The 22,441-nt window shown below is 40.3% G+C and overlaps 2 protein-coding genes across 2 annotated transcripts; one reads left to right on the top strand and one right to left on the bottom strand.

The window, feature by feature from the left end:
• Positions 1 to 5,891: 5,891 nt before the first annotated feature.
• stx6 (syntaxin 6) lies at positions 5,892 to 12,427 on the top strand. The gene is made up of 8 exons (XM_031743530.2): positions 5,892 to 6,092; positions 7,678 to 7,847; positions 9,494 to 9,588; positions 9,737 to 9,793; positions 9,945 to 10,073; positions 10,150 to 10,256; positions 10,638 to 10,732; positions 11,010 to 12,427. The coding sequence occupies exons 1-8, from the start codon at positions 6,058 to 6,060 to the stop codon at positions 11,084 to 11,086; spliced, it is 765 nt and encodes a 254-aa protein (XP_031599390.1). The 5' UTR covers positions 5,892 to 6,057; the 3' UTR covers positions 11,087 to 12,427.
• Positions 12,428 to 12,580: 153 nt separating this feature from the next.
• LOC120436303 (uncharacterized protein KIAA1614-like) lies at positions 12,581 to 21,319 on the bottom strand. Its single transcript, XM_039607075.1, has 8 exons — positions 21,288 to 21,319; positions 19,357 to 19,530; positions 17,906 to 18,663; positions 16,832 to 16,907; positions 15,450 to 15,660; positions 15,239 to 15,327; positions 14,989 to 15,161; positions 12,581 to 13,283 (listed from the first exon to the last, which is right to left on the bottom strand). The coding sequence occupies exons 1-8, from the start codon at positions 21,317 to 21,319 to the stop codon at positions 13,090 to 13,092; spliced, it is 1,707 nt and encodes a 568-aa protein (XP_039463009.1). The 3' UTR covers positions 12,581 to 13,089.
• Positions 21,320 to 22,441: the final 1,122 nt, after the last annotated feature.

Genomic DNA, 22,441 nt, shown 5'->3' with positions numbered 1-22,441 from the left:
GGAAACAGAATGAAAAGGGAAACACACAGAGCTGTTCAATAACAATATAGTTTTATTTCAAATGAAATAGATCTCTTACAAACAATGTAAACTTAAAGAGCCGGCAACGCCGTTTTACCTTTAATGCCAAAAAAAACAAAGGAAACACTCGCAGCAACAAAAGACAAGAAAACTAATAACCAAAAAGGAAGGCACATCCCACACTTCCTACTTAACTCCTCACCACAAAGAAGAGACACTCTCTGGGCCCACAAGCCCGTCTACTCACTATCCAGAGGGAGGCTGTTTGTCCAAAAACCTAGCACCAAAAACCACGCAGAGCCACCAAGGGGAAAAAACCACCCTGCTCACAGCTCATCCCCAGTTTAAGTAGCCTCAGTGGTGATTGCTGACTCGGGTCAGGTGGCAAACGAGGCAAATCAAGGGCAGCTGTGTCCTGGGGAGAGAGGAGAGTGAGGGAGACAGAGGGGGTAGGAGTGGCAAGAGAGGAGAAGGCGGGGAGAACAGGCAAACACCCCACCCACACACTCCCACAGCCTCACAGGATGTAACAATTCTAATTCTATTGTGTAACACCCGTCCCACATTCTATTGAGAGGGGCCCTGGGTTCCTGTTGTTACTTTCCTACTGATACTCCCTTTTTAATGCTTATGGTATAAAATATGCAATAAAACTACACTATATGGAAATAAATCACACACAAGCAGGTCAATTATAAAGTTAACTCCACTTTAGTGAATGATTACTTAACGACACAAAAGAAAATAAGTAAATGCAATAAAGTTTGTCAAACAATGGTAAGGGAGCTACCTCAACAGAAACAAAATAATCAAATAATATTGTGGGCGCACACGCACTCTCACCAACACACACACCTCGAGTGCTATAGTCTTTCTGCTAGCAAACCCCTCGTTGCAGGCCTGAGTCGTGGCTCGGGTGCGTTGGGACCTAAAACAATATGGTCGCTTCACTCGTTGCCAAGCAGTAAAATAAAAAGCACGTGCAAATAACAGTACTCACACCTCCAGGCAGTTCAAGGGGATAGCGGGGGAAAGTGGGTCACGGCTACCAGCAGGCCGCAGCAGCAGCACTCACAGTCGTCCTCTCCACGTGCTCCCATGTGAACACATAACTTCTGTTGTTCGTTTCAAATTCTGTTCTCTTCATTCTAATTCCGTTGTTTCCATTCAAAGTCCGTTATTTTCATTCAAATTCCATTGTTTTTCTTCTAATTCTGTTTTTGTCTTTCAAAATCTCTCATTTTCAGTCAAATTCTGTTGTTTTCATTCTAATTCCGTTCTATTCATTCAAATTCTGTTCTTTCCTTTCAAATTCCGTTGTTTTGATTCTACTTTTGTTTTTGTCATTAATTCCGTTGTTTCCATTCAAATTCCGTTGTTTTCACTCAAATTCCATTCTTTTGATTCTACTTTTGTTGTTGTCATTCACATTCCATTGTTTTTTTTTCAAATTCTGTTCTCGTCATTCAAATTCTGTTCTTTTTATTCAAATTCCGTTTTTTCCTTTAAAATTCCATGCTTTTGATTCTACTTCTGTTGTTGTCATTCTAATTCCCTTGTTTTCATTCACAATCTGTTGTTTTCTGTCAAAATCTGTTTTTTTCAGTCAAATTCTGTTGTTTCCTTTAAAATTCCGTTGTTTTCATTCTACTTCTGTTCCTTTCATTCGCATTCCATTGTTTTTTTCAAATTCTGTTCTCTTCATTCTAATTCCGTTGTTTCCATTCAAATTCCGTTGTTTTCCTTCTAATTCTGTTTTTGTCTTTCAAAATCTCTCATTTTCAGTCAAATTCCATTGTTTTCATTCTTATTCTGTTGTTTTCATTCAAATTATGTTCTTTTTATTCTACTTCTCTTCTTTCCTTTAAAATTCAGTTGTTTTCATTCAAATTCCATTATTTTCATTCTACTTCTTTTGTTTTAATTGAAATCCTGTTCTTTTCATTCACATTCTGTTCTTTTCTTTCAAATTCTGTTGTTCATTTTCAAATTCTGTTGTTTTTATTCAAATTCTCGTATTTTCATTCTAATTCTGTTCCTATCATTCAAATTCCAGTTTTTTTTTTTTTTTACAAATTCTCTTCTCTTCATTCAAATTCCGTTGTTTTCATTCAAATTCTGTTCTTTTGATTCAAATTCTGTTGTTTTCATTCAAATACTGTTGATTTAATTCAAATTCCGTTCTTTTGATTTGAAATTTTTGTTTTCTTTTTCTTTTCGTTCAAATTCTGTTCTTTCCTTTAAAATTCTGTTGTTTTCAGTCAAAGTGCATGTGACAAAGTGGAGGAGCAGCTGCAATGCTCTCATTTGTCCCATATGTGTTTACCTTTTTTTGCACATTGTACACATTATTCTGTTTCTATGTATTTGCTATGATTTGCTATTTGTCAAGTATTGCTTCACTCACTATCCCGGGTTTGTTTGTGTAAGCGTTCTGTTGCCAGCAAATCAAACATTCTGCAAATTAAGACAAATACTTAGTTATGTTTCTTTATATTTTATTATGTTACAGATTAAGTCATTTGTTCATACTTACTTTGTTTGTCTTTTCAGTCTTCATGAGGGTCAGGTGTGGGGAAACGCCCGCCTGGCATTTCCTCATTTTAAAATCCTGATGATGTCAAACATGACATCAGCAGGTCAAACCAAGTGGAGGGGTTTCTTTTTCCATAGTGATGCTTCCTTTTGTTTGTGTTAAGGTTTAAAGGAATTTGTTGAATGTTTTTCTTTTTGTTAATACTGCCATTTAGTTGTGTAAATGTGTATATTAGAAGTGTGAAGAGGTTTTGTGTTTTTAAATCATCTGTGTAGAGTTTTAGATCCCTCAGTTTGAGTGAGTGGTACTGGCTGGGCAATTGGAGGGAAATTGATGGCCCTATTTACAGCCAGTCTCTACCAGATGCAGGAGAGGAGAGGTGAGCTGTGTTACTAGATCCATGTTATGTTGAGTTTTGTTAATAGAGTTTATTTGGGGGGGAAGTTTTGTTAAGTTACATTAAATTAAGTTCACTGTAAATAAATTGCTCACCTTGGAAATCTGAAATGTCTGCCTAGTCTGCTTCCTATACCACCTTCCTTGACGTTCGAGTCTGACTACTTCACAGTGCATTGTTTTCTAATTTTCCCCTTTTATTAAAGTTCTATTGTTTGTTTTGAAATTCTATTGTGTTGTTGTTTTCAAACTCTGTTGTTTTCATTCTACTTTTGTTCTTTCCTTTAAAATTCAGTTGTTTTCATTCAAATTCTGTTGTTTTCATTCTACTTCTGTTGTTTTTTTCAAATTCTGTTCTCTTTCTGTTCTCTTCATTCAAATTCCATTGTTTTCATCTTAATTCTGTTCCTTTCATTCTAATTCTGTTGTTTTCATTCAAATTCAAATTTGAAAACAAACAACAGAATCTGAATGAAGACAACGGAAGTTGAATGAAAACAACAGAATTTGAATAAAAAAAAACAGAATTTGAATGAAAAATGAAATTTGAAAGAAAACAACAAAATGTGGATGAAAAACAACAGAATTTGAGTGAAAACAATAGAAGTTCAATGAAAACAACAGACTTTGAATCCAAATAAAAGAATTTGAATGAAAACAGCTGAATTTGAATGAAAACAACGGAATTTGAATGAAAACAACATAAATTGAATGAGGGGTGGCCATCTGCCGCAACCAGATGGGGGTCAATAGATGAAGCCAGGACAAAGACATGCTGTGGAAGTGAGCCAGTAACTGTGATTGGTCAGATCATGCCAGTCTTGCCCCTTTTGTATGAACACTGGGACACTCTGGGTTGTCAGCAACGGTTTCCTGTGACTGCAGATCCTAAGTGCTGATGTTGGGATAAGTAAATCCAGATAATGCAAACAAACCCTGGCTATGCTGAGCTCACATTGCACAGCAGGGTACTGAATGCGAAACTGTCGTTCTTTTATGGATAACTCCTGTTTTGTTGAGTATCGCTTCAGGTGGTCTGAGAGCAGATGACGAGGCACTCTGAAGAAATCTATCTGCAGAATGCTGAGAGCACCAGGATAAACACTGTCAGTACTGTGACCTCTGACTTTTAATAGGAGCTCAGAGAGCTGTCACCTGAGTGAAGCTGATGTTAGATTGTATTAGAAACATTAAAGCAGAGTTTGTATGCAGTGATGGCAGAAATGATGAGCACGTCTATAAAAATTAGGTGACCCTGAATCCTCCCTTAGTTATGCTGCAATAGGCATAGGCTGCTGGGGGACTCCCATGATGCATTGAGTTTTTCCTTTTCAGTCACCATTCTCACTCACTATGGGTTAATAGACCTCTCTGCATTGAATCGTACTTGTTATTAATCTCTGTCTCTCTTCCACAGCATGTCTTCTATCCTGTCTTCCTTGGAAGACAGTGTTTCTTTTCAGTGCCTTGGTGAATCACAGCCTCAGTGTCATCGAACTTCTTGCAGACGCAGACCGAGTTGGGGGGTAAGGCCTGGATTTCAGGTGACTGAGGCAGCTTTGGAAACAAGGAATTGGTGGGAAAACTTGTCATTTCCTTGAGTCATCGGGATATGTTATGGTTCCCTCACTGGGTGTTTATGGCAGACCGAGCTGTCTCCAGTAAGTAATTTCTGATGTGCCAGCAGATTTAATAGAGTGTAAAAACTTTCTTGCTTTCTGTCTCTATAAGACCCATAATATCAGACCAAATATTACCCCTCCTCCTTCCTCTCTGGGCCCATGCCTTAACCGTCCACTACTCTTAGACAAAATAAGCAATCTCTCTGAAGTGGCTCGTAAAATGAAACCACCCTCTTGCCAACTTGACATTTTACGAACCTCACTATTCAAAAAGGTCTTTCACACCTTTCACACCATGTGTTCTTAAGGTAATGAATAATTGCTTTGTTGCTACATATTTCAAACAGGTTATTATTTACCCTCCTTTAAAAAAGCCCAATGCTAACCCCGCCACTTGAGAATTGTAGGCCAATTTCAAAATTCCCTTTTATTCTGAAAAAGTGGTGGCCAACCAGCTAACAGAGGTTTGAACTGCTTAATTTCAGTCTGAGTTTTGCCAGATGCACTCCAATATCCACCATACTTTGTAGAGTATCAAATTATATTTTAATGTGTAGAGACATGGATGAATATTCTTTTCTCTCCTTAAAGACTGTAATTATGTTATAAAGAACTGGATGACAGCAAAATATCTGTCTTTGAATTAATAAAAAACACATGAAGTTCTGATCTGTGCACCTGACAACTTTGTTCCCATAGCAACTAAAAATCTTGGACCACTCTCATGTTCAGTTTCCTCCACTTTGAGAAATCTGGGTGTTACCTTTGATCAGGTGTTCAACTTGGAAAAGCATGTTGGCTGTCCTGTCCAAAGTTGTTTTCATCGTCTGCAGAACATTGCCCGTCTTAAACACCCTCAAAGTTGAAACCTTGGTAGAAAAATAAGTCCAGTATTATAGAATGAAACCAAAGGCACCCGCAGTTGCCTTTGACGGTGCAAAACGTTTCATCGACAGTGTTGTGTTTGTTGGGGAGAAAACAAACATACAATACTGCACTTCAGTCACACTGCTAGCGATCGAAGATTTATGTAAATTTGACAAGCTGAACGCATTCTGTACTGTACAGGACCACGGCACGAGATTGATTGACAATGATCTACAGCCAGTTAGGACGCAGAACACAATGCACTGTAAAAAAAATAAAAAAATCATGCAAAATTGCACACACAAAAAAAAAAAAAAATCCGCGAAACAGCGAGTCCGCGAAAGGTGAACCGCGATATAGCGAGGGACCACTGTATAATATTTCAATTAAATGTTATTTCCCCGCAACTGCTGGTGGCGCTGTTTTCGTGTTTGGAAACTGTAATAAGAGTCGGAGAAGAAGAAGTGTGTCATCGCGGAGCTGTTTCCGGTGCTACGTGTAAACAAAGCCCGTTAGCGGCTCCGTTAGCGGCTTCGTGAGGACGGACCGGCGGAAATCAGAATCCGCGGATTCGGTTACGAGAAAGTGGGTGATGGAGTGAGCAGAGCCGGCGGGATGTCCATGGAAGACCCGTTCTTCGTCGTCAAAGGGTCAGAACTGCGCCGCTAACACAGAGCTAGCAGCTAACATTAGCCTGCGGACAGGTGATAGCTGATCGATAATCGATCTGATCATCGATCTGTTTCCGTCAATAGCGAGACCGACGTGCGTGCCGGAGCAGATTCACGGCAGCTAACGTGCTAACGTTAGCATAAATGTGTCTTCACACTTAGTTTATTAGCATGTTAGCCTGTTAGCTTTGTGTGTGTGTGTTTTTTTTTATCAGATTAAAGTTTTAGGAGGTGTTTTAGACCGTGTGTGTACCACGATGATGATGATGATGATGACAAAGAGTGAGAGACTCTATTTAGATCAAATTTACCAGCTTCTGTTTGGAGCAGGTGGAATGAAACTGAAACAGCAACAATTAAAATAATATAATAATTAGATTTGGATAGGCGGCAGAGAATGAATGAATGAGTGGGTGAATAATAATAATATTGTTATTAATAGTAATGATGACATTTCCAGATAGGTGTGTGTTTATCAGAGAGTCACAGACCTCCTGTATGTTGTGGAGGTGAAGCAGTTTGTGCAGCAGGTGGTGCAGAGGGAGGTCAGGATGATCCGTGGTGGAGAACAGTTTGTGCACTGGCTTCGTTTCCATCACAGCTTTATAGTGTCTGCAGCCAATCACAGAACCCTCTCCTGATCACTTTCTACAGTCTGTTGGTGTCTCCAACTTTTATGATGTTTCTCCTCAGTGATCTGTGAGGGGTGGGGTGTGTGTTCTCTCATGATGTTCCCATTGAATCCCAAAGTGAACTGTGTCTCCTCAAACGTATAAACCACCACACAACAGCAGCTGCATCGTGTTAAATGAAAGTGACCCTCATGATGATTGTATAATACACTGTCCAAACTTCAGAGGCTTAAGACGTTTTCACCTCTTATCTCAGGTGGGCTGAGGCTGCCCTCTCTAGCACCTTAATCACTTGTCACATGAGGGAACACCCGTATCTTCTCCTGATTCACACACAGGACCACAGCTTGTGCTTATATCGCTTCTGATTTCAGCCTGTTTGAACGTTACAGATGAGATGTTTGATTTTATTGATCAGTGATTAATAACCTGTTAACAGGTGTAACATTACTTCACCTGATAGGTTCCTTTCTATAAGTAGCTTTTCTAATGATTACAACTTGATAATAAAGTGTGGGTCTTATTCACAAAACTGTTTGTATGAATGTGTCATGTTGTGATTGATCTATTACTTATCAATATTTTCTCACCTGAATTTGTTCAGATTTAGACACATTTTGTTTTGACAAATCCGTTCCTTCACATGTTTTCTTCTTTTTCATATTTTGTGTGGAGAAAGGGGGACATGGCAGAGTACAGATAGTGAGCCATGTGATTTGACTGAAATTGTTGCTGGACATTTCAACACTGATCAGTAAACGATCAATAAAGTTGGCCCTCCAGTTTTGTGTTTATTTAGTTTTCCAGTTACCTTACGTCACATGAAAACTCCCTGCAGCAGATAGACCTGGTTCTGTTTCTGGTTTGTGCTATTAAGGTTCCTCTGAAGCTCCGCTTCACCTGTTTGTTTTTTTGTTTTTTTTGTTTTTTAGCGAGGTGCAGAAAGCAGTCAACGCTGCTCAGAGCCTCCATCATAGATGGAGCGAACTGATGGCGGAGGGAGGCGGAGCCTCCAAGGAGGAGATAGACTGGACGACCAATGAGCTGAGGAACAGCCTGCGCTCCATCGAGTGGGACCTAGAGGACCTTGACGAGACAATCAATATCCTTCAAATGTGAAGCCAGCAGAAACACGCACAGGTGTATATACAGATGTACTGGAAAGGTAAATACAGTTTTATGATTAGAGCATCTGAGATTGGCTGATTCGTTCAGCTGTGGAAAAAAGAAAGAATGAAGAAGAAGAGGAGATGTGTATCACCTCAAAACTCTGGACAGTGAAGACAGTTTTGTTTGTAAATCCTCACATAGACCTGGCGCACAAGGTGAGATGGAACAGTTTGATTGGTTCATAAATGGTTAGAGTCAGTTTGATGACAATTTAATGAAGAAGAGGAGGTTAACAGACTCCTCCCCTCCCACTGCATCTGAAGCTGCCGATTGACACCTGTTTCCTCTTCCATGCTGAGAGCAGATCAATCAATTAGTAATCATTAATTACATATTTACAAACACTGAAATTGTCTCCAATCAATCACTGATTGTGAAGACAGAGTAAGTGATCGTGTTGAATTTATTAGAACAGGTCCCTCTTCTATGGAACCAGCTTCTAGTTTGGATTTAGGAGACAGACACTATTTCTACTTTTAAGATTAGGATTAGGCTTCAAACTTTTCTTTTTGCTAAAGCATATAGTTAGGGCTGGATCAGGTGACCCTGAATCCTCCCTTTGTTATGCTGCAATAGGTGTAGGCTGCTGGGGGATTCCCATGATGCACTTTCTTCTTCACTCACTATGTGTTTATACACCTCCCTGGATTTAGTCATTAGTTATTATTAATCTCTGGCTCTCTTCCACAGCATGTCTTGGTTCTGTCTTCATCCCCACATCCCCAACTGGTCTCTCAGAAGGCCACCCCTCACTGAGCATGGTTCTGCTGGAGGTTTCCTTCTGTTAAAAGGAAGAAACCTCCACCTTTCTACTGTCGCCAAGTGCATGCACATAGGTCGTCTGATTGTTGGGTTTTTTTCAGTTTTCTCGGGCCTTTACCTAACACTATAAAGCAACTGTTGTTGTGATTTTTCGTCATTAACTTCAGCTACTAAATGCATGACCTCTGGACCTTGACACCAAATCTCCTTTCAGCCAAGGTTTTGGGTGAACCCATTGTGAAACCTAGCATCATCCTGTCATGTGATATACTTAGGTCAAATGGCGTTAAGGCGTCTGGGAAGGGATCTCAAAACTGATTGTGACCCAGACCCTTTTTTTACACCTTGGCTCGTGTGTAGTAGAGGATCAATAGGGGGTCCATGACCCTCTTGGGGACACTCCCATATGGCTTAAAATCTGGGACTCTCCACCACTTGCTCTTAGAACTGAAGAAGCTTCTCAGATGAAACGCCTTCAAGAAACTTAAAGAAGTTCAGCAGGTTTTCTTTCCAAACTCCTTAGACTATGATGTCATGGATGACTGAGAACCTTCATAGACATTCTATTCTATTCTAAAGCTAGAAAACACACATGAATAAACTTCGACTGTTGCTTTTTCACACTAGCTAATATATTAAAATGTGTCTCTTATTTTGTTAAATATGCTCTCTGAGCTGAACTAGGTTTTACTTTCATCTTTAGCATGCATTAGGGGGCTACATGCCACCCCTGAGTTGAGGTCACGTGACCAACATTGTCATTATGTAACATGTTTTATATGAAAATAAGATCATTCTTCTTAACGGTAAGTTTACGCATTGTCGAGTCAAACCCAAAGAAGTTCAACCTGGATGCTGCCGAGCTGTCGAAGAGGAAGGCCTTCATCAACAGCACGCGAGTTGCCGTCAAGGTAACTTTATTGACAACAGGAGATCAATGGCTCAGACAGAAGGACCCAGTTATATTCTAATAATTTACAAGGTAGATCGTTCAGGTGATTGATTAGCTGAGATGTCCAGAATTGATTGATTTGATTTGCTGCTGTGTTTGTTTTGCAGGAAATGAAAGATCAGATGTCGATTCCACCTGCTGCTTCTGACCGAAAGAACAAACAGGTAACTGTCACACCTACCTACGGGTGATCCATTACCCGAGACTGAGATCCAGCAGAACCTTCAAAGCACCACAAGATCTCAGTTGGATCCTCTTGGGGTCCTCCTGTATACCCCTTCTTGGTGCACGTGTAACTGTTACTGTGACCTTCAGGCTCTGCTGGGTGAACGTGGTGCTCAGGGCCCCATATGGCAGCCTGGTGCAGATAAGTACAGCCGACTGGACCACCAGCTGCAGAACGCCAACTCTCAGTTCATCGAGGAACAGCAGGTCCAGCAGCAGGTACAAGAACACCTGAGAAACCTAAACAAGCTTTCCACCTTTACAATGCCGCTTAAGTGTTTCCTGTCTCTGATAGCTGATTGCGGAGCAGCAGGAGGAGCAGCTGGAGCTTGTGTCGGGAACCATCGGAGTCCTGAAGAACATGTCGGAGCGAATCGGCATGGAGCTGGATGAGCAGGCCGTGTAAGAACCGAGTGTAGTAAGAGGGGTGGGTGGGAAGGTCATGTGACTACAAAATGTCAGAAAAGAGTGATATATGGTGATTCGGTAAACTAAAGTTCCTGTGATCCCCCGGTTGGTGCTTTCTCAAAGGCATTATGTTTGTTTTTGTTGTTGTTTTTTTATGTGACGATTAAAGGTCACTTCCTGTTCTTGCTCCTCACCATAGCATCTCATTGTCTGATCTTTTGTATATGAAAAACGTTCAGACAGCTTTTAGTTTCTGATATAGTGATTTCCAAATAAAGTTTAATTGAACTGGAACTTTATTTGGCCTGTAATAAGCAAAGAGGTGAGGGGGGAGAGGAGGCACCTGTCAGAGACTTACTGATGTCCTTCCTGCAGGATGTTGGATGACTTTGGCCATGAAATGGACAACACTCAGTCCAAACTGGACAACGTGATGAAGAAGCTCGCCAAGGTGTCCCACATGACCAGCGGTAATCTGCCCAACAACACATGAAACAAGATATGAGTTAGCTCAGAGGGGTGGGAAGGGTTTTAGATGTTCAGAGCTGATGAATCAGAAATGATCAATTAGGGCAGGAAATTTTGTAACTTTAAGCTGATTTGGATTTATTGATGATGATGATGGAATTGTTGATCTTGCTGTAGTTCTCCCCTCTGTTGATTGAACTGAGCTGGAGTCAGTGGGACTACCTATATTGATGAGGTGCACTCACCTGTACTCATCTTAATAACTCTGTGTGTTTGCAGATCGTCGTCAGTGGTGTGCCATCGGCGTGCTGCTTACCATCCTCTTCATCATCATTCTCCTTTTCTTTATCCTCTGATCAATGCCTCCACCTATCGACATGAAATCTTAATCCCGTTTACTGGACTCCATTTGTACTCTACTGAACATTCTTTGGACTATGCTGAACTTTATTTAGACTCTAATGGACTCTTCCTGCTGATCGGGAATGAACAGCACTTTTGGTTCCTTGAGTGTTTAACTGTTAGAACCACCTCAGAGGTCAAAGGTCATGTTTGGTGTGGTTTTGTTTGGTTGTTCTTTTTATTTAAAACTGAAAATAACAAGTTTCACTCGAGTTTAATGTGGACTTATTCTGCTCCTTTGCACAGTAGCTTTGCGTGAGTTACAGCTCAAAGTAATCATTCTTTCATTTGATACTAGGCCTTGGTGCAGCCCCTCAATTTATCCTCCCAACGCTTCAAGACAGTCTTATTGGCTGCCCCTCATAAACAGAAGGTATGAACAGCAGGTGGGTGGGGCTTCTATCCTCTCTCTGTGGCATCTTCCAGATTCAAGGGTAGAAAAAATGTTGAGAGTAGTCTGGGCTCTTGGCTCACAGGGAAAACTATATCCTCCTGAGAACCAAGGAAAAATGAATCTTTTTGTGATTTCCTTCCTTTTTGGAGCTAAAAGAGGCCTCCCAGACACATGAGATCTAAATGGAAAGCCCGGGATGTCCTCTATTTAGTACGTCAGGACTTAGTAGGGTAGAACAAATAATTCAAAACATATAGACCAAAAACAAATGTCCATTAGAGAGGAAATGATGAATAGGATGGTTCTCAGGAGGGTATGAACTGTGACCTAATTAGAAACTTTAATAGAAACATCGATCACAGGAGCAGAAGACACATGACAGGAAGTGAGGAGAGCAGGTCCACTTTAAAGACACTTTTATCCAGTTGTGTTAAATACTAATTTTAATTTAATGTCAGAGTTTAACTCACGTTTAGTTCAGTTCAAACTGGTTTAGTTCAGTTTGAACTTCATGGCAGTACTTTACACCTAAAGTAGAAACACTAAAATTCCTGTTTTGTTTTTTGACTGAAACCGTTTTATTTTATTGTCTTTTTTATTTCTGTTTCCTGTATTTATCACATGTGCAGCATATTGAGTGACTTATTGACCTGTGGATGACTTCCTGTGGCTCCTTTAGTGTAATATCCTGAAGGCTGGTGAGCAAGTTAGTTAAAACATGAAAATGGATGACGGCAGCAACAGCCAGTCACATTGTCCTAGATATCGGGTTTATGGTACGCCGTGACAGTGGCAATTCTCCTGCGGCCGCTAAAATGTTTCCTGAATAAATGATCTCAGTGTTCTGATGTCTGACTGAAACACAAAACAAACTGAAATAAAGATTGTGACAAACCTGAAATTTCACCTGCTTTTACACTAAAGATTAACCAGACTGCTCATGTTTCTGCAAAACTTTATTCCTCACACTAAACAAGAATAAATAATGAGTGACTGAATGGAGAGAGCTGTTAAAGATCAGTGATTGATAAAAGTGTTATCAGCTGACCGATGGTGAGATATGTCTCGAGCTGAATTTTTTTTATTCAATAAAGAAAAGAAAAGAAAATCAGACTTTGACCATTTGATTAAGGTACATTTTAATCTAGTCTGACTGATTTCAATTATTGATCAATGAGTTTTTCACTTTGAATCATTTTCTTTTTTGGCAGGTCCCAGCTGGTTTTTAAACAATATTTTTCTTTAACAAAAGCAAAACAAACACAGACAAAATAAAAAACCAAGCTACTTCATGAAAACAAAAACATCATTAATAATAATATTATTAATATAATAATAAAATAAAATAGAAAAAACAGTATCAGCTCAGAGGACAAATACTGCATGGCATTAAACAAATATTCACACCAGCAAGTCAAAGTGATTTAACAGGAGACAAGAAGCTTCTCATCATGAGAAAGTGTAAGACATAGACTGCAGTTTTGCTTTAACTCTGTTACTGCCATAAACAGGTGAGTCAGGTTCAGTGTTGGCAACTGGTTCTTCAGTCAGGCAGTGTGGTTGTCACTCTGAACGTGTCCTCTGGTGTCGAAGGACCCGAATGGTGACAGACTGGTTCTTGATCAGGAGGTGGGTCACCTGGTCCAGACTGAGGGAGGCCACTTTCTCCCCATTGACTTCCAGGATCTCATCTCCAATAGCCAGCAGGCCAGCATACAACTTCCCAGTGCTGCTGTTCATGTCTTCGATATACACACCTGTAATGTACATCAAACTGTTAGTAGTTTGTTGCTCTATAAAAAAAGCCCTCATAAAGCTAGAATGTCTTACTATTTATCACTGATTGAAGAAAAAAAGAACAACCCTAGGTTTCTCTTCAGCACTGTAGCCAGGCTGACAAGAAGTCAGAGCACTGTTGAGCCAACCATTCCTTTAACATTAACTAGTAATGACTTCATGAACTTCTTCAAAAATAAAATGTTAACTATTGCAAAACAAAATTATTCATAACCATCTCACAGATGTACCATTATATACAGCTACTTTCAATACTGTTGATAATTATTTAGAGTTTTTATTTTTCTGACTTTATTTCAATAATTACTTCCTCCAAATGATCAACATGTCTTTAGACCCCATTCCTACAAGACTGCTCAAAGCTTGCAGTAGTTAAACTGTTACTTAAAAAGTCATCACTTGATCCAGCTGTCTTAACTAAGTATAAGTCAGTCTCCAACCTTCATTTCACCTAAAATCTTTTGAAAGAGTAGTTGTCAAACAGCCAACTGATCATCTGCAGAGGAATCATTTATTTGAAGAATTTCAGTCAGGTTTCAGAGTTCCTCACAGTACAGAAACAGCTTTAGTGGAGGTTATAAATGATCTTCTTATGGCCTCCGGTGTTGTATGTTATTCCTCCTTGACCTTGGACACACACTAAAAAAAAATTGATCTCTCATTCCTGTTTCTTCCATTTAAGGAACATTTTTAAATTGCAAGCTATAGTTGCCTCCTCTGAAATGAAGAAAATTGTTCATGCATTTGTATCATCACACTTAGATTATTGAAATGCTCTCTTTATGGGCATGGACAAATTATCTCTGTTACGCCTCCAAGCAATAATGAATGCTGCAGCCAGACTCCTGACACACTCAAGCTCACATTACCTCCATTTTATTTTCTTTACATTGGGTCCCAGTTGGCTTTAGAATTCATTTTAAAATTCTCACACTTACATGGAAAGAATTATTAACTCCTCTATAAAAATTTATTTTTTTCTTTACTTCCCCAAATCCCGGGTTAAACAGTGTAAGGAATTTTTAACACAGGTCTTCCAAACATTGTAGTTTTATGTGTGATGCTTACATACACTCAATCTGTTACAATTTTTGACCTATAGTTTTTGGCATAGTTTTTGTCAATAACCTTTTTTTTCCTGACAATACAACATGGTAATTAAGTCAAAACTGATGCACAAGGACAAAAACTATGATGAAATGTATTTATACTTTTGTAAACAAATAAAAATGAGATCCAATCAGAACTAATCAAATTGTGTGGAAAGGCCAGACAAATGTGGCAGTGATCCAATCCTTGTGCAGTTGTTTAATGCAGTATCATTTTCCTGGACTACATCCAGGAAACTTCAAGCTGCATGGTGCGGGGAATAGCTGTGACTGGCTCATCAGGCAGTGATGTGCTTTGTGATCTATTGGTGGTGGTGTACACATTTGAAATATCACTGAATCATGCTCATTTCATTGTGGGAACTGTCATTTTCTACATTACCATCACTGTTCCACAGCAGGACAATAAAGTCCCCAGATAGAGTCTCCCTGACCCCAACATATTAGTGAGTCGATATATTTAGTAATGTGAGTACTATTTAAGATGATATCAGTAGTAATGTGAAAAATACTCATATATATTAAGTATTAGGGGAAGTGTCGGTAGTGTTAGTACCAGAGTCACGTCGCCCTCTTCCTCTGCTGATGATGAAGCCAAAGGTTTGGCCCACTGGTCGCTTAAGCTCCAATAAAAACGTCCCATCAGGGCAAACCTGAAGAATCCGCCCGACAGAGCAAACTGAAGAGGGACAACTGATGTCTTTGACGCCAAGACTACCAGGTAAGAACCTGAGAGACAAACAGGTGGGTCGGCTGTGATGGGCTGGTCTGAGTATCAGGGTAGAAGAGAGAAGTGTGTGTCTTACTGTTCAGCAGCTGGTTTATAGTTCGCAGAACGATCTTTCTTCTTCTTCAGCTCCAAAGATGACTTTCTTGACTGGAAAAGTGGCACTTCCTGCTGAACAGACAGGAAACAGATAGGTTAAAGAAGTAGTCTCGGCATCTGATGAAAGAAAACTTATATATACATATATATATATATATATGTATATATATATATAAAATTTATGTTCTCACCACACTGAGCGACTCAACAGATGAAGTTTTCTTCACCAGGCTGGAGGAGTTCCTGGAAATTGAGGAGGTGGAGTCAGCAAGGGAGGGGTGGGTTCGCTCACGGGTCCGTGAGCAGAGGCGGTCGAGGCTGCTGGTTCGAGTCCTGCTCAGTGTGACGGTGGAGAAAAAACGTCGCAGAGAAAGACGGGAGGAATCTTCTCTGCTGCTTAAACTGCAACACAGATCCTGAGATCAGTCACATGACACCTCACCTGGAAACAGCTGAGATCACAGCTGGATTTAAACAGTGTATTGGTCTTTCTGAGTTAACTTCAGTAATTGCTTCCTCTAAACCATCAACGTGTCTTTTAGACCCCATTCCTACAAGACCGTTGAAAGAAGTCCTGCCATTAATTAATGCTTCAATCTTAAATATGATCAACCTATCTCTAATAATCGGCAATGTACCACAGGCCTTCAAGCTGGCAGTAGTTAAACCATTACTTAGCTAATTATAGGACAATTTTCATCCTTTTTTTTTTCAAAAAAAGAATTGAAAGAGTAGTTGTAAAACAGCTAAAAGATCATCTGCAGAGGAATAGTTTTACAGTTTTAGTCAGGTTTCAGAGCTCATCACAGTATAGAAACAACTTTAGTGAAGGTTACAAATGATCTTCTTATGGCCTCTGACAGTGGACTCATCTCTGTGCTTGTCCTGCTAGACCTCAGTGCAGTGTTCGATACTGTTGACCATCATTTTCTATTAAAATAATTAGAGCATGCTGTAGGTATTACAGGTACTGCGCTGCAGTGGTTTGTATCATATCTGTCTAATAGACTCCAATTTGTTCATGTAAATGGAGAGTCTGCTTTACACACTAAGGTTAATTGTGGAGGTCCACACATTTATATTATAGACCCCTCTGCATTGAATCCTACTTGTTATTAATCTCTGGCTCTCTTCCACAGCATGTCTTTTATCCTGTCTTGCTGCTCTCACTCAAACCAGTCTTGGCAGATGGCCCCTCCCTAAGCCTGGCTCTGCTGGGGCTTCTTCCTGTTAAAAGGGAGAGATTCCTTCCCACTGTCACCAAAGTGCTTGCTCACAGGGGGTCATATGACTTTTGGGTTTTTCTCTGTATGTAATATTGTAGGGTCTACCTTACAATATGCGCCTTAAGGCAACTGTTGTTGTGATTTGGCACTGAATAAATAAAATTAAATAAATAAATTAAATTAAATTAAATTGACTTGAATAGTGGGGATAAGCATGTGATCAAAACACAGTTAAATCCAAAAAAGCGATCAGTTAGGCTGCTGCAACTAAGCTCATGAAACAAATGAATCCAGGTGTGATGCTCATCTCCTGTACCAGCTGTCATAATGAAATCACACAAACTCACTGTGCAGGAAGTGAAACGTCAAGTTGGTGGAGCTCTGCTCTCACTGGCTCTGAGGTGGGCGGGGGATGACTCTCAGCTGTAAACAAATTAGAAATCTAGACGTTAAGGTGTGTTTAGAGGCGCATGTGATATCATGTGCAGCTCTGCAGTGACCTCTGGAGGCCAAACATTAAACTGCTCACAGATTAAATAAAAATGATTTATGGTAGCCCCATGTTTATGTTTAGAGGTACAACAGAAGTTACAAGGTACAAGGAAGTTCAAGATATCCAGGCTTTCGCTGTGTTAGCTGGCTCAACAAAACTTAAAATCCCAGTCAGAGATAACGGGTGTCAGCATACTGGTTATCAACTTTCTCTGTTAAACTGGGCTTCAAGCTCTGAGTGCGCTCACATAAAAATGGGCATTTCACACGTCTTGTGACTCTTCCTCTGCACTAAATGATATCTGTGAGTCCTGCCAGTCCAGTTAGAGCCATTATCAGAAGATGATGATGATAAAAATAGAGATAAAAATCTGTAAAGAACATAAAATTCTAACATAAATAATCTGAGAGAGGAATGGTACAGTAGCTGTTTAATCTGGTAATTTGTGGCACAGAGTGGTAAAATTAAGATCTGGATTGCAGTGAATCCATGTAAACATTAACATACAAGCTTCCTGTCCCACAGGGTGATTAAGAAGATGTGGAAATCAGATCAGCGTGAATTAATGTAAATTGTTGAACAGTTATGCTCGGTCGGTGTGTTTTCTGTGTTTGCAGCAGTGTGAAAGAGACTAAGCAGCAGATCATAATCAAGCAGAACAACATTTAGACATTTTCTGCAACAGCACACGAACACAGGAATGTTCAGTCTGAGCTGCCGCAGCTTCATCGGCTGCTTTTAGGAACAAGCTGCACATGAAAGAATCAAGGGAAATTCTTCAGCTGATTTTAAACTCAAACTCTGAACATCACCTGATCCTGACTAGGTGATGCCTTCAGCACCAGTTACCGTGGTGATTTAGCAGGTAAATCTCTTAGCGCAACACAGAGTGTGTAGGCAAATGTTTTTCAGGAGATAAAGTTCTCACCTGTTGTGTCTGCGCTCCTCTCTGAGGAGGATGAGGAGTTCTTCATCATGTTGTTCAGATCTTCCTCCACCTCACGCCCTCTCCTCTCCCTAGGTTCAGGCCCCAATTGATGCTCTCTGTGCAGTTTGGGCGGGTGGGTGGTACACAGCCCAACTGAGTGAGGGGCATAGGGGTTGATTGGCAGGCCAGCGTAGGGCATGGCTTGATGAAAAGTCACCTGGGCTCCATTTAGCTCCACTGATTGCCGTCTCACCTGTGTGTAAGCCCCATCCTTTTCCACACTGGTGACAGAGCCGATGTAGGTCTCTCTGATTGGTTCAGTCCGCAGGTTAAGGTGCTGTCTGTTTAGGCTCCCCCTCTTGTCAGTTCCAGGTGAGTGTTGCCAGAGATTGACTCCGCATTTTATTCCTCTCTCACAGGTGTGATTCTGACCTGCTCTGCTCACCACTGTTCGCCCCCTTGGCTGCTTGCCAACAGCGTGCCCCGCCTCCGCCATGCCATTGATGTACAGGTTCAAGTCTGGTTTGGACATCACCACACCAACTCCGCAGTTCCCCGTCTGTCTCTTCTGCCGCTGTCGCTCCAGGTAACGAGATTCCGCCTCCTTTTCCGTCTCATCCTCAAACCGCAGACGACGAGCCGGAGATGCTGCTTGTCGATGCCTGGCCGACGAGGTGTTGGGTTTGCTGCTGGATGAGCCTCCGGAGAGAGAGGCCACACCCCCTGACTGCACCTGTTCACATTGCCTCAACCCCAGGCTGAAATAGTGAGACATGTAAAAGCTGATTCTTAATGGTTTCAGTGAGAAGGTTAAAAATAAAACTGTGATCTACAAAATCAGATTTGCCAGTGAAGCCTTTATTTAATATTTATAGATTTGTTTGTTTCATCATAAAACAATAATCTTTTTTTGCCATATTTTTTAAAAATAATTTATTATTTTTGTGAAGTAAAATATTTTAAAAATAACTTCTTTAGTGTTTTGATTTCAGGGTTTGTTTAACCCATTTCTATCTTTTCCCATTATCTGGTAAAACTTCAAGATTCAGGTGTTTCTCACTAAAGGTAAAGGTGACCAGTCAGCTGCTCTGCAGTTAATTTAATCACCAAGTCATAATGATGTAATTAAGAGCACAGAACTAAAGAACAGCTTCTTCATAAAACTGTTTGAGCCTCGTTAGTCAACGTGTGTGTGTATATATATTACTCACGGCGTGTGTGTTACTCACACCGTGTGTGTGTTACTCATGGCGTGTGTGTGTGTGTGTTACTCACGGCATGTGTGTGTGTGATTGTGTGTGTTACTCATGGCGTGTGTGTGTGTGTGTGATTGTGTGTGTTACTCACGGCGTGTGTGTGTGATTGTGTGTGTTACTCACAGCGTGTGTGCGTGTGTGTGTGGTACTCACAGCATGTGTGTGTCTGTGCATGTGTGTGTGTGTATTACTCACAGTGTGTGTGTGTCAGGGGTCAGCAGGCTGTGGTCTCCTCTCAGAGGAAAACAACGACGCTTCATACGAACTCCGTCCTCACACTGCTGCTGCCGCGGCAACCGGTCAACCACAAAGAGGCTGAACACATACACACACGAGGAGGGGTGAAGAGCGAGGATGACATCAGGTGCTCTGATTGGTCAGAGGGACAGAGGAAGGAGGATTACCAGGAGCAGCTCGTCAGGATTAATTAAGCTGACGAGCCCACAGACTGTTTACATCAGCACAGTGTGTTTGACCCACTCTGTGGGGACATTTCTGCTCTGAAGGCTTTTTCAGACTTTTGGCCCTCATTATTTTCCAGCAGGAGCAAGGTGTTGTGCTGTAACAAAAATTAGTTTCCATCATGTTGTCCTGGAACATGTACAGGTGTGCTGTCCCACCTGTTCTCGTGTAATGATCAAGTAATAATCTAGTACTTGTAGCACTGATAGTACTTTTTAATACTTTTAGTCCCTCAGTGTTTGCTTGTGAAATGTTGTGAGCCGCCAATACACTTGAGCAGGTAGTGTAGACTGCTGACGGCTGATGTAAATTCCCAGTTTTCAGGTTATCTCTACCAGCATGACACACAGCAGAGTCATAACTCTGCAAGAGGCTGGGTTTTTGGTTATCAGGGTAACTTCAGGTTTAACTCTGTGGTTTCAGGGCTACTGGGGATGCCACACACACACACACACACACACACACACACACACACACACAGACAGACTACTCCTAGACAGGCCACTTCTCCTGTTCATCTCCTAGGAGCAGATGTTAAAAAGTTGTATTTTACCTAGAGATAAAAGAAGCTACTTTTTATTAAGATGTTTTACAATTTTATTGAACATGAACAATATCAATAAAAGGCTATTCTATTATTTAGGCCAAAAGTATTTCTGAACTTGTTCAGATCATTTATTCTGTGACTATAAAGCTAAAAGTACATTTAAAAAAATGCTCTCCATGTCATTCTCTTTCTGTCGGTTAGGTCACTGGAGGACAAACAGTGACTCTGTTTTCTGAAACATCAGCTGATATTTTTACTTGTGCAGGTTTTGACTGGCCACCCTGCAGTTTTCTGCGCAGCCACATCAGTGTCACTGTTCACACACTAAGGTTAATTATGGTGTGTCATAGGGTTCAGTGCTAGGAACAATTTTGATTGCATTATACATGCTTCCCTTAAGCAGTAAGAAGGCATAGCATACATTTCCACTCCTATGCAGATGACACCCAACTTTATCTATCCATGATAACATCCATGTTATTTGGTGTATGTATCCAGATAACACACACTAATTAGTTCAACTACAGAAATGTCTTAAAGACACAAAAACCTGGATCACCTCTAATTTCCTGCTTGCCATGGACATTTCTCATTTCCATGGCAAATTCAGATAAAACTGAGGTTATTGTGGTTGGCCCTAAAAACAGATTCTTACTCTGGATGGCATTACCTTGGCCTCCAGCGACACTGTGTGGAATTTTGGTGTCGTTTTTGACCAGGATATGCCCTTTAATGTGCACATTATACAAATATTTATGACTGTTTTCTTCCATTTGCACAATAGCTCTAAAATTAGAAACATCTTGGCTCAGAGTGATGCTGAAAAACTTTTGTATACATTTATTACTTCTAGGCTGGACTAGTGTAATTTGTTATTGTCAGAATGTCCTAAAAACTCCCTGAAAAGCATTCAGTTGGTTCAAAATGCTTCAGCAAGAGTACTGACAGGGACTAGAAACAAATGGCATTTTACTCCCATACTGGCTCTTCACTGGCTCCCTGTTAAATCCAGAATGGATTTAAAATTTAAAATCATTCTCTTCACATACAAGGTCTTAAATAATCAGGCCATATTATTTTATCTTAAAGACCTTATAGTACCATATCACCCCAATACAGCACGTCACTCTCAGACTGCTGGTTTCCCATGATGCAGTGAACATTTCTCCTGCTCTTACCTCTTTTAACTCACCATGTGCTTTATACACCACTCTGCATTTAACTACGAGTTATCACTCATGTCTTGCTCTCTTCCACAGCATGTCCTTTTGTCCTGTCTATGTTCCCTCACCCCCAATTGGTTGCGGTAGATGGCAGCCCCTCCCTGAGCATGGTTCTGCTGGAGGAGATTTTTGGGGTTTCTCTGTATTATGGGAATGTCTTTAGCCTACAATATTAAATGCTTTGAGTCAACTGTTGTTGTGATTTGGTGCTATATGTATAAAATTAACTTGAATTGAATTGATGTTAAATATCAATCAAAATAATATATTTATTTGAGCACTAAATCAGATAAAGGTCTGAGAAATCAGACAAAACTTTAAGTAAGGCCCATGTTGGACGATAGATAACAATAAATAAAACTATATTTTAAATTTAGACAAGGGTAAGTGTCAGGATTTCAAATGAATTAAAATTCTGTCTGGGTCTTTGGTGGATCAATAAGCTGGAGGAAAAGATTGCTGCCATACCCTCTGCCTGTGTTAAGAGGATTCTGACAATTAACTCAGGGGTGTTGATTTATTTAAACTATCATAATCATCCTACTGTAACCAGGTTTCTGTAATCAATCAATGTCTTGATCAATTATTAATTCAAGTAGTAACAAGGATAGAGAATATAGAGACCTAATGTTGGTTCACTGACTGATTGGCTGATCGATGCATTGATTGACTAGTTGGGTTGTTCAGCTGATTGATTAATGGCTTTAATGGTTGTTTGGTTGATTGTGCTTCGTGCACCATTGGTAGTGTTGCTGGAATCAGTGCAGCATTTGAAACCATCAATAGTTACATTCTTTTGACATGTTAAGTTCTGCACTGGTTTTCCTCATATCTTAAAGACACAGAAATCTTCACCCAGAAGGAAGAAACTGAAATTCACTGTGCAAAGGGTTTGAGTCCAGAAAAGTAAACCGGCCAACCACTGTAACTGTCTGGTGTAAAGGGATGTTAGGTTCAGATGTGGTTCCTTTTCTTTACAGATAACCACAACACCAAAGAAAAGATAAAACGGATTCAATGAAAGCACAATAAAATAAAATCATCATGG

The sequence above is a fragment of the Oreochromis aureus genome, linkage group 23 (genome assembly GCF_013358895.1).
Source record: "Oreochromis aureus strain Israel breed Guangdong linkage group 23, ZZ_aureus, whole genome shotgun sequence".
In the NCBI taxonomy this organism is placed as follows: domain Eukaryota; kingdom Metazoa; phylum Chordata; class Actinopteri; order Cichliformes; family Cichlidae; genus Oreochromis; species Oreochromis aureus.
Note: the sequence above shows the minus strand (reverse complement) of the source record. Positions and strands in the feature narration are given on the sequence as shown.

Coding starts and splice junctions, on each gene's coding strand:
- stx6 (XM_031743530.2), top strand. CDS start 6,058: ATGTCCATGGAAGACCCGTTCTTCGTCGTCAAAGG. Junction 7,848..9,493: donor GGACCTTGACGAGACAATCA/ATATCCTTCAAA, acceptor CGGTAAGTTTAC/GCATTGTCGAGTCAAACCCA. Junction 10,074..10,149: donor AACAGCAGGTCCAGCAGCAG/GTACAAGAACAC, acceptor TGTCTCTGATAG/CTGATTGCGGAGCAGCAGGA.
- LOC120436303 (XM_039607075.1), bottom strand. CDS start 21,319: ATGGGAAACCAGCAGTCTGAGAGTGACGTGCT. Junction 18,664..19,356: donor ACCCCTGACACACACACACT/GTGAGTAATACA, acceptor TCACTATTTCAG/CCTGGGGTTGAGGCAATGTG. Junction 16,908..17,905: donor GAGGAGCGCAGACACAACAG/GTGAGAACTTTA, acceptor ATTTGTTTACAG/CTGAGAGTCATCCCCCGCCC.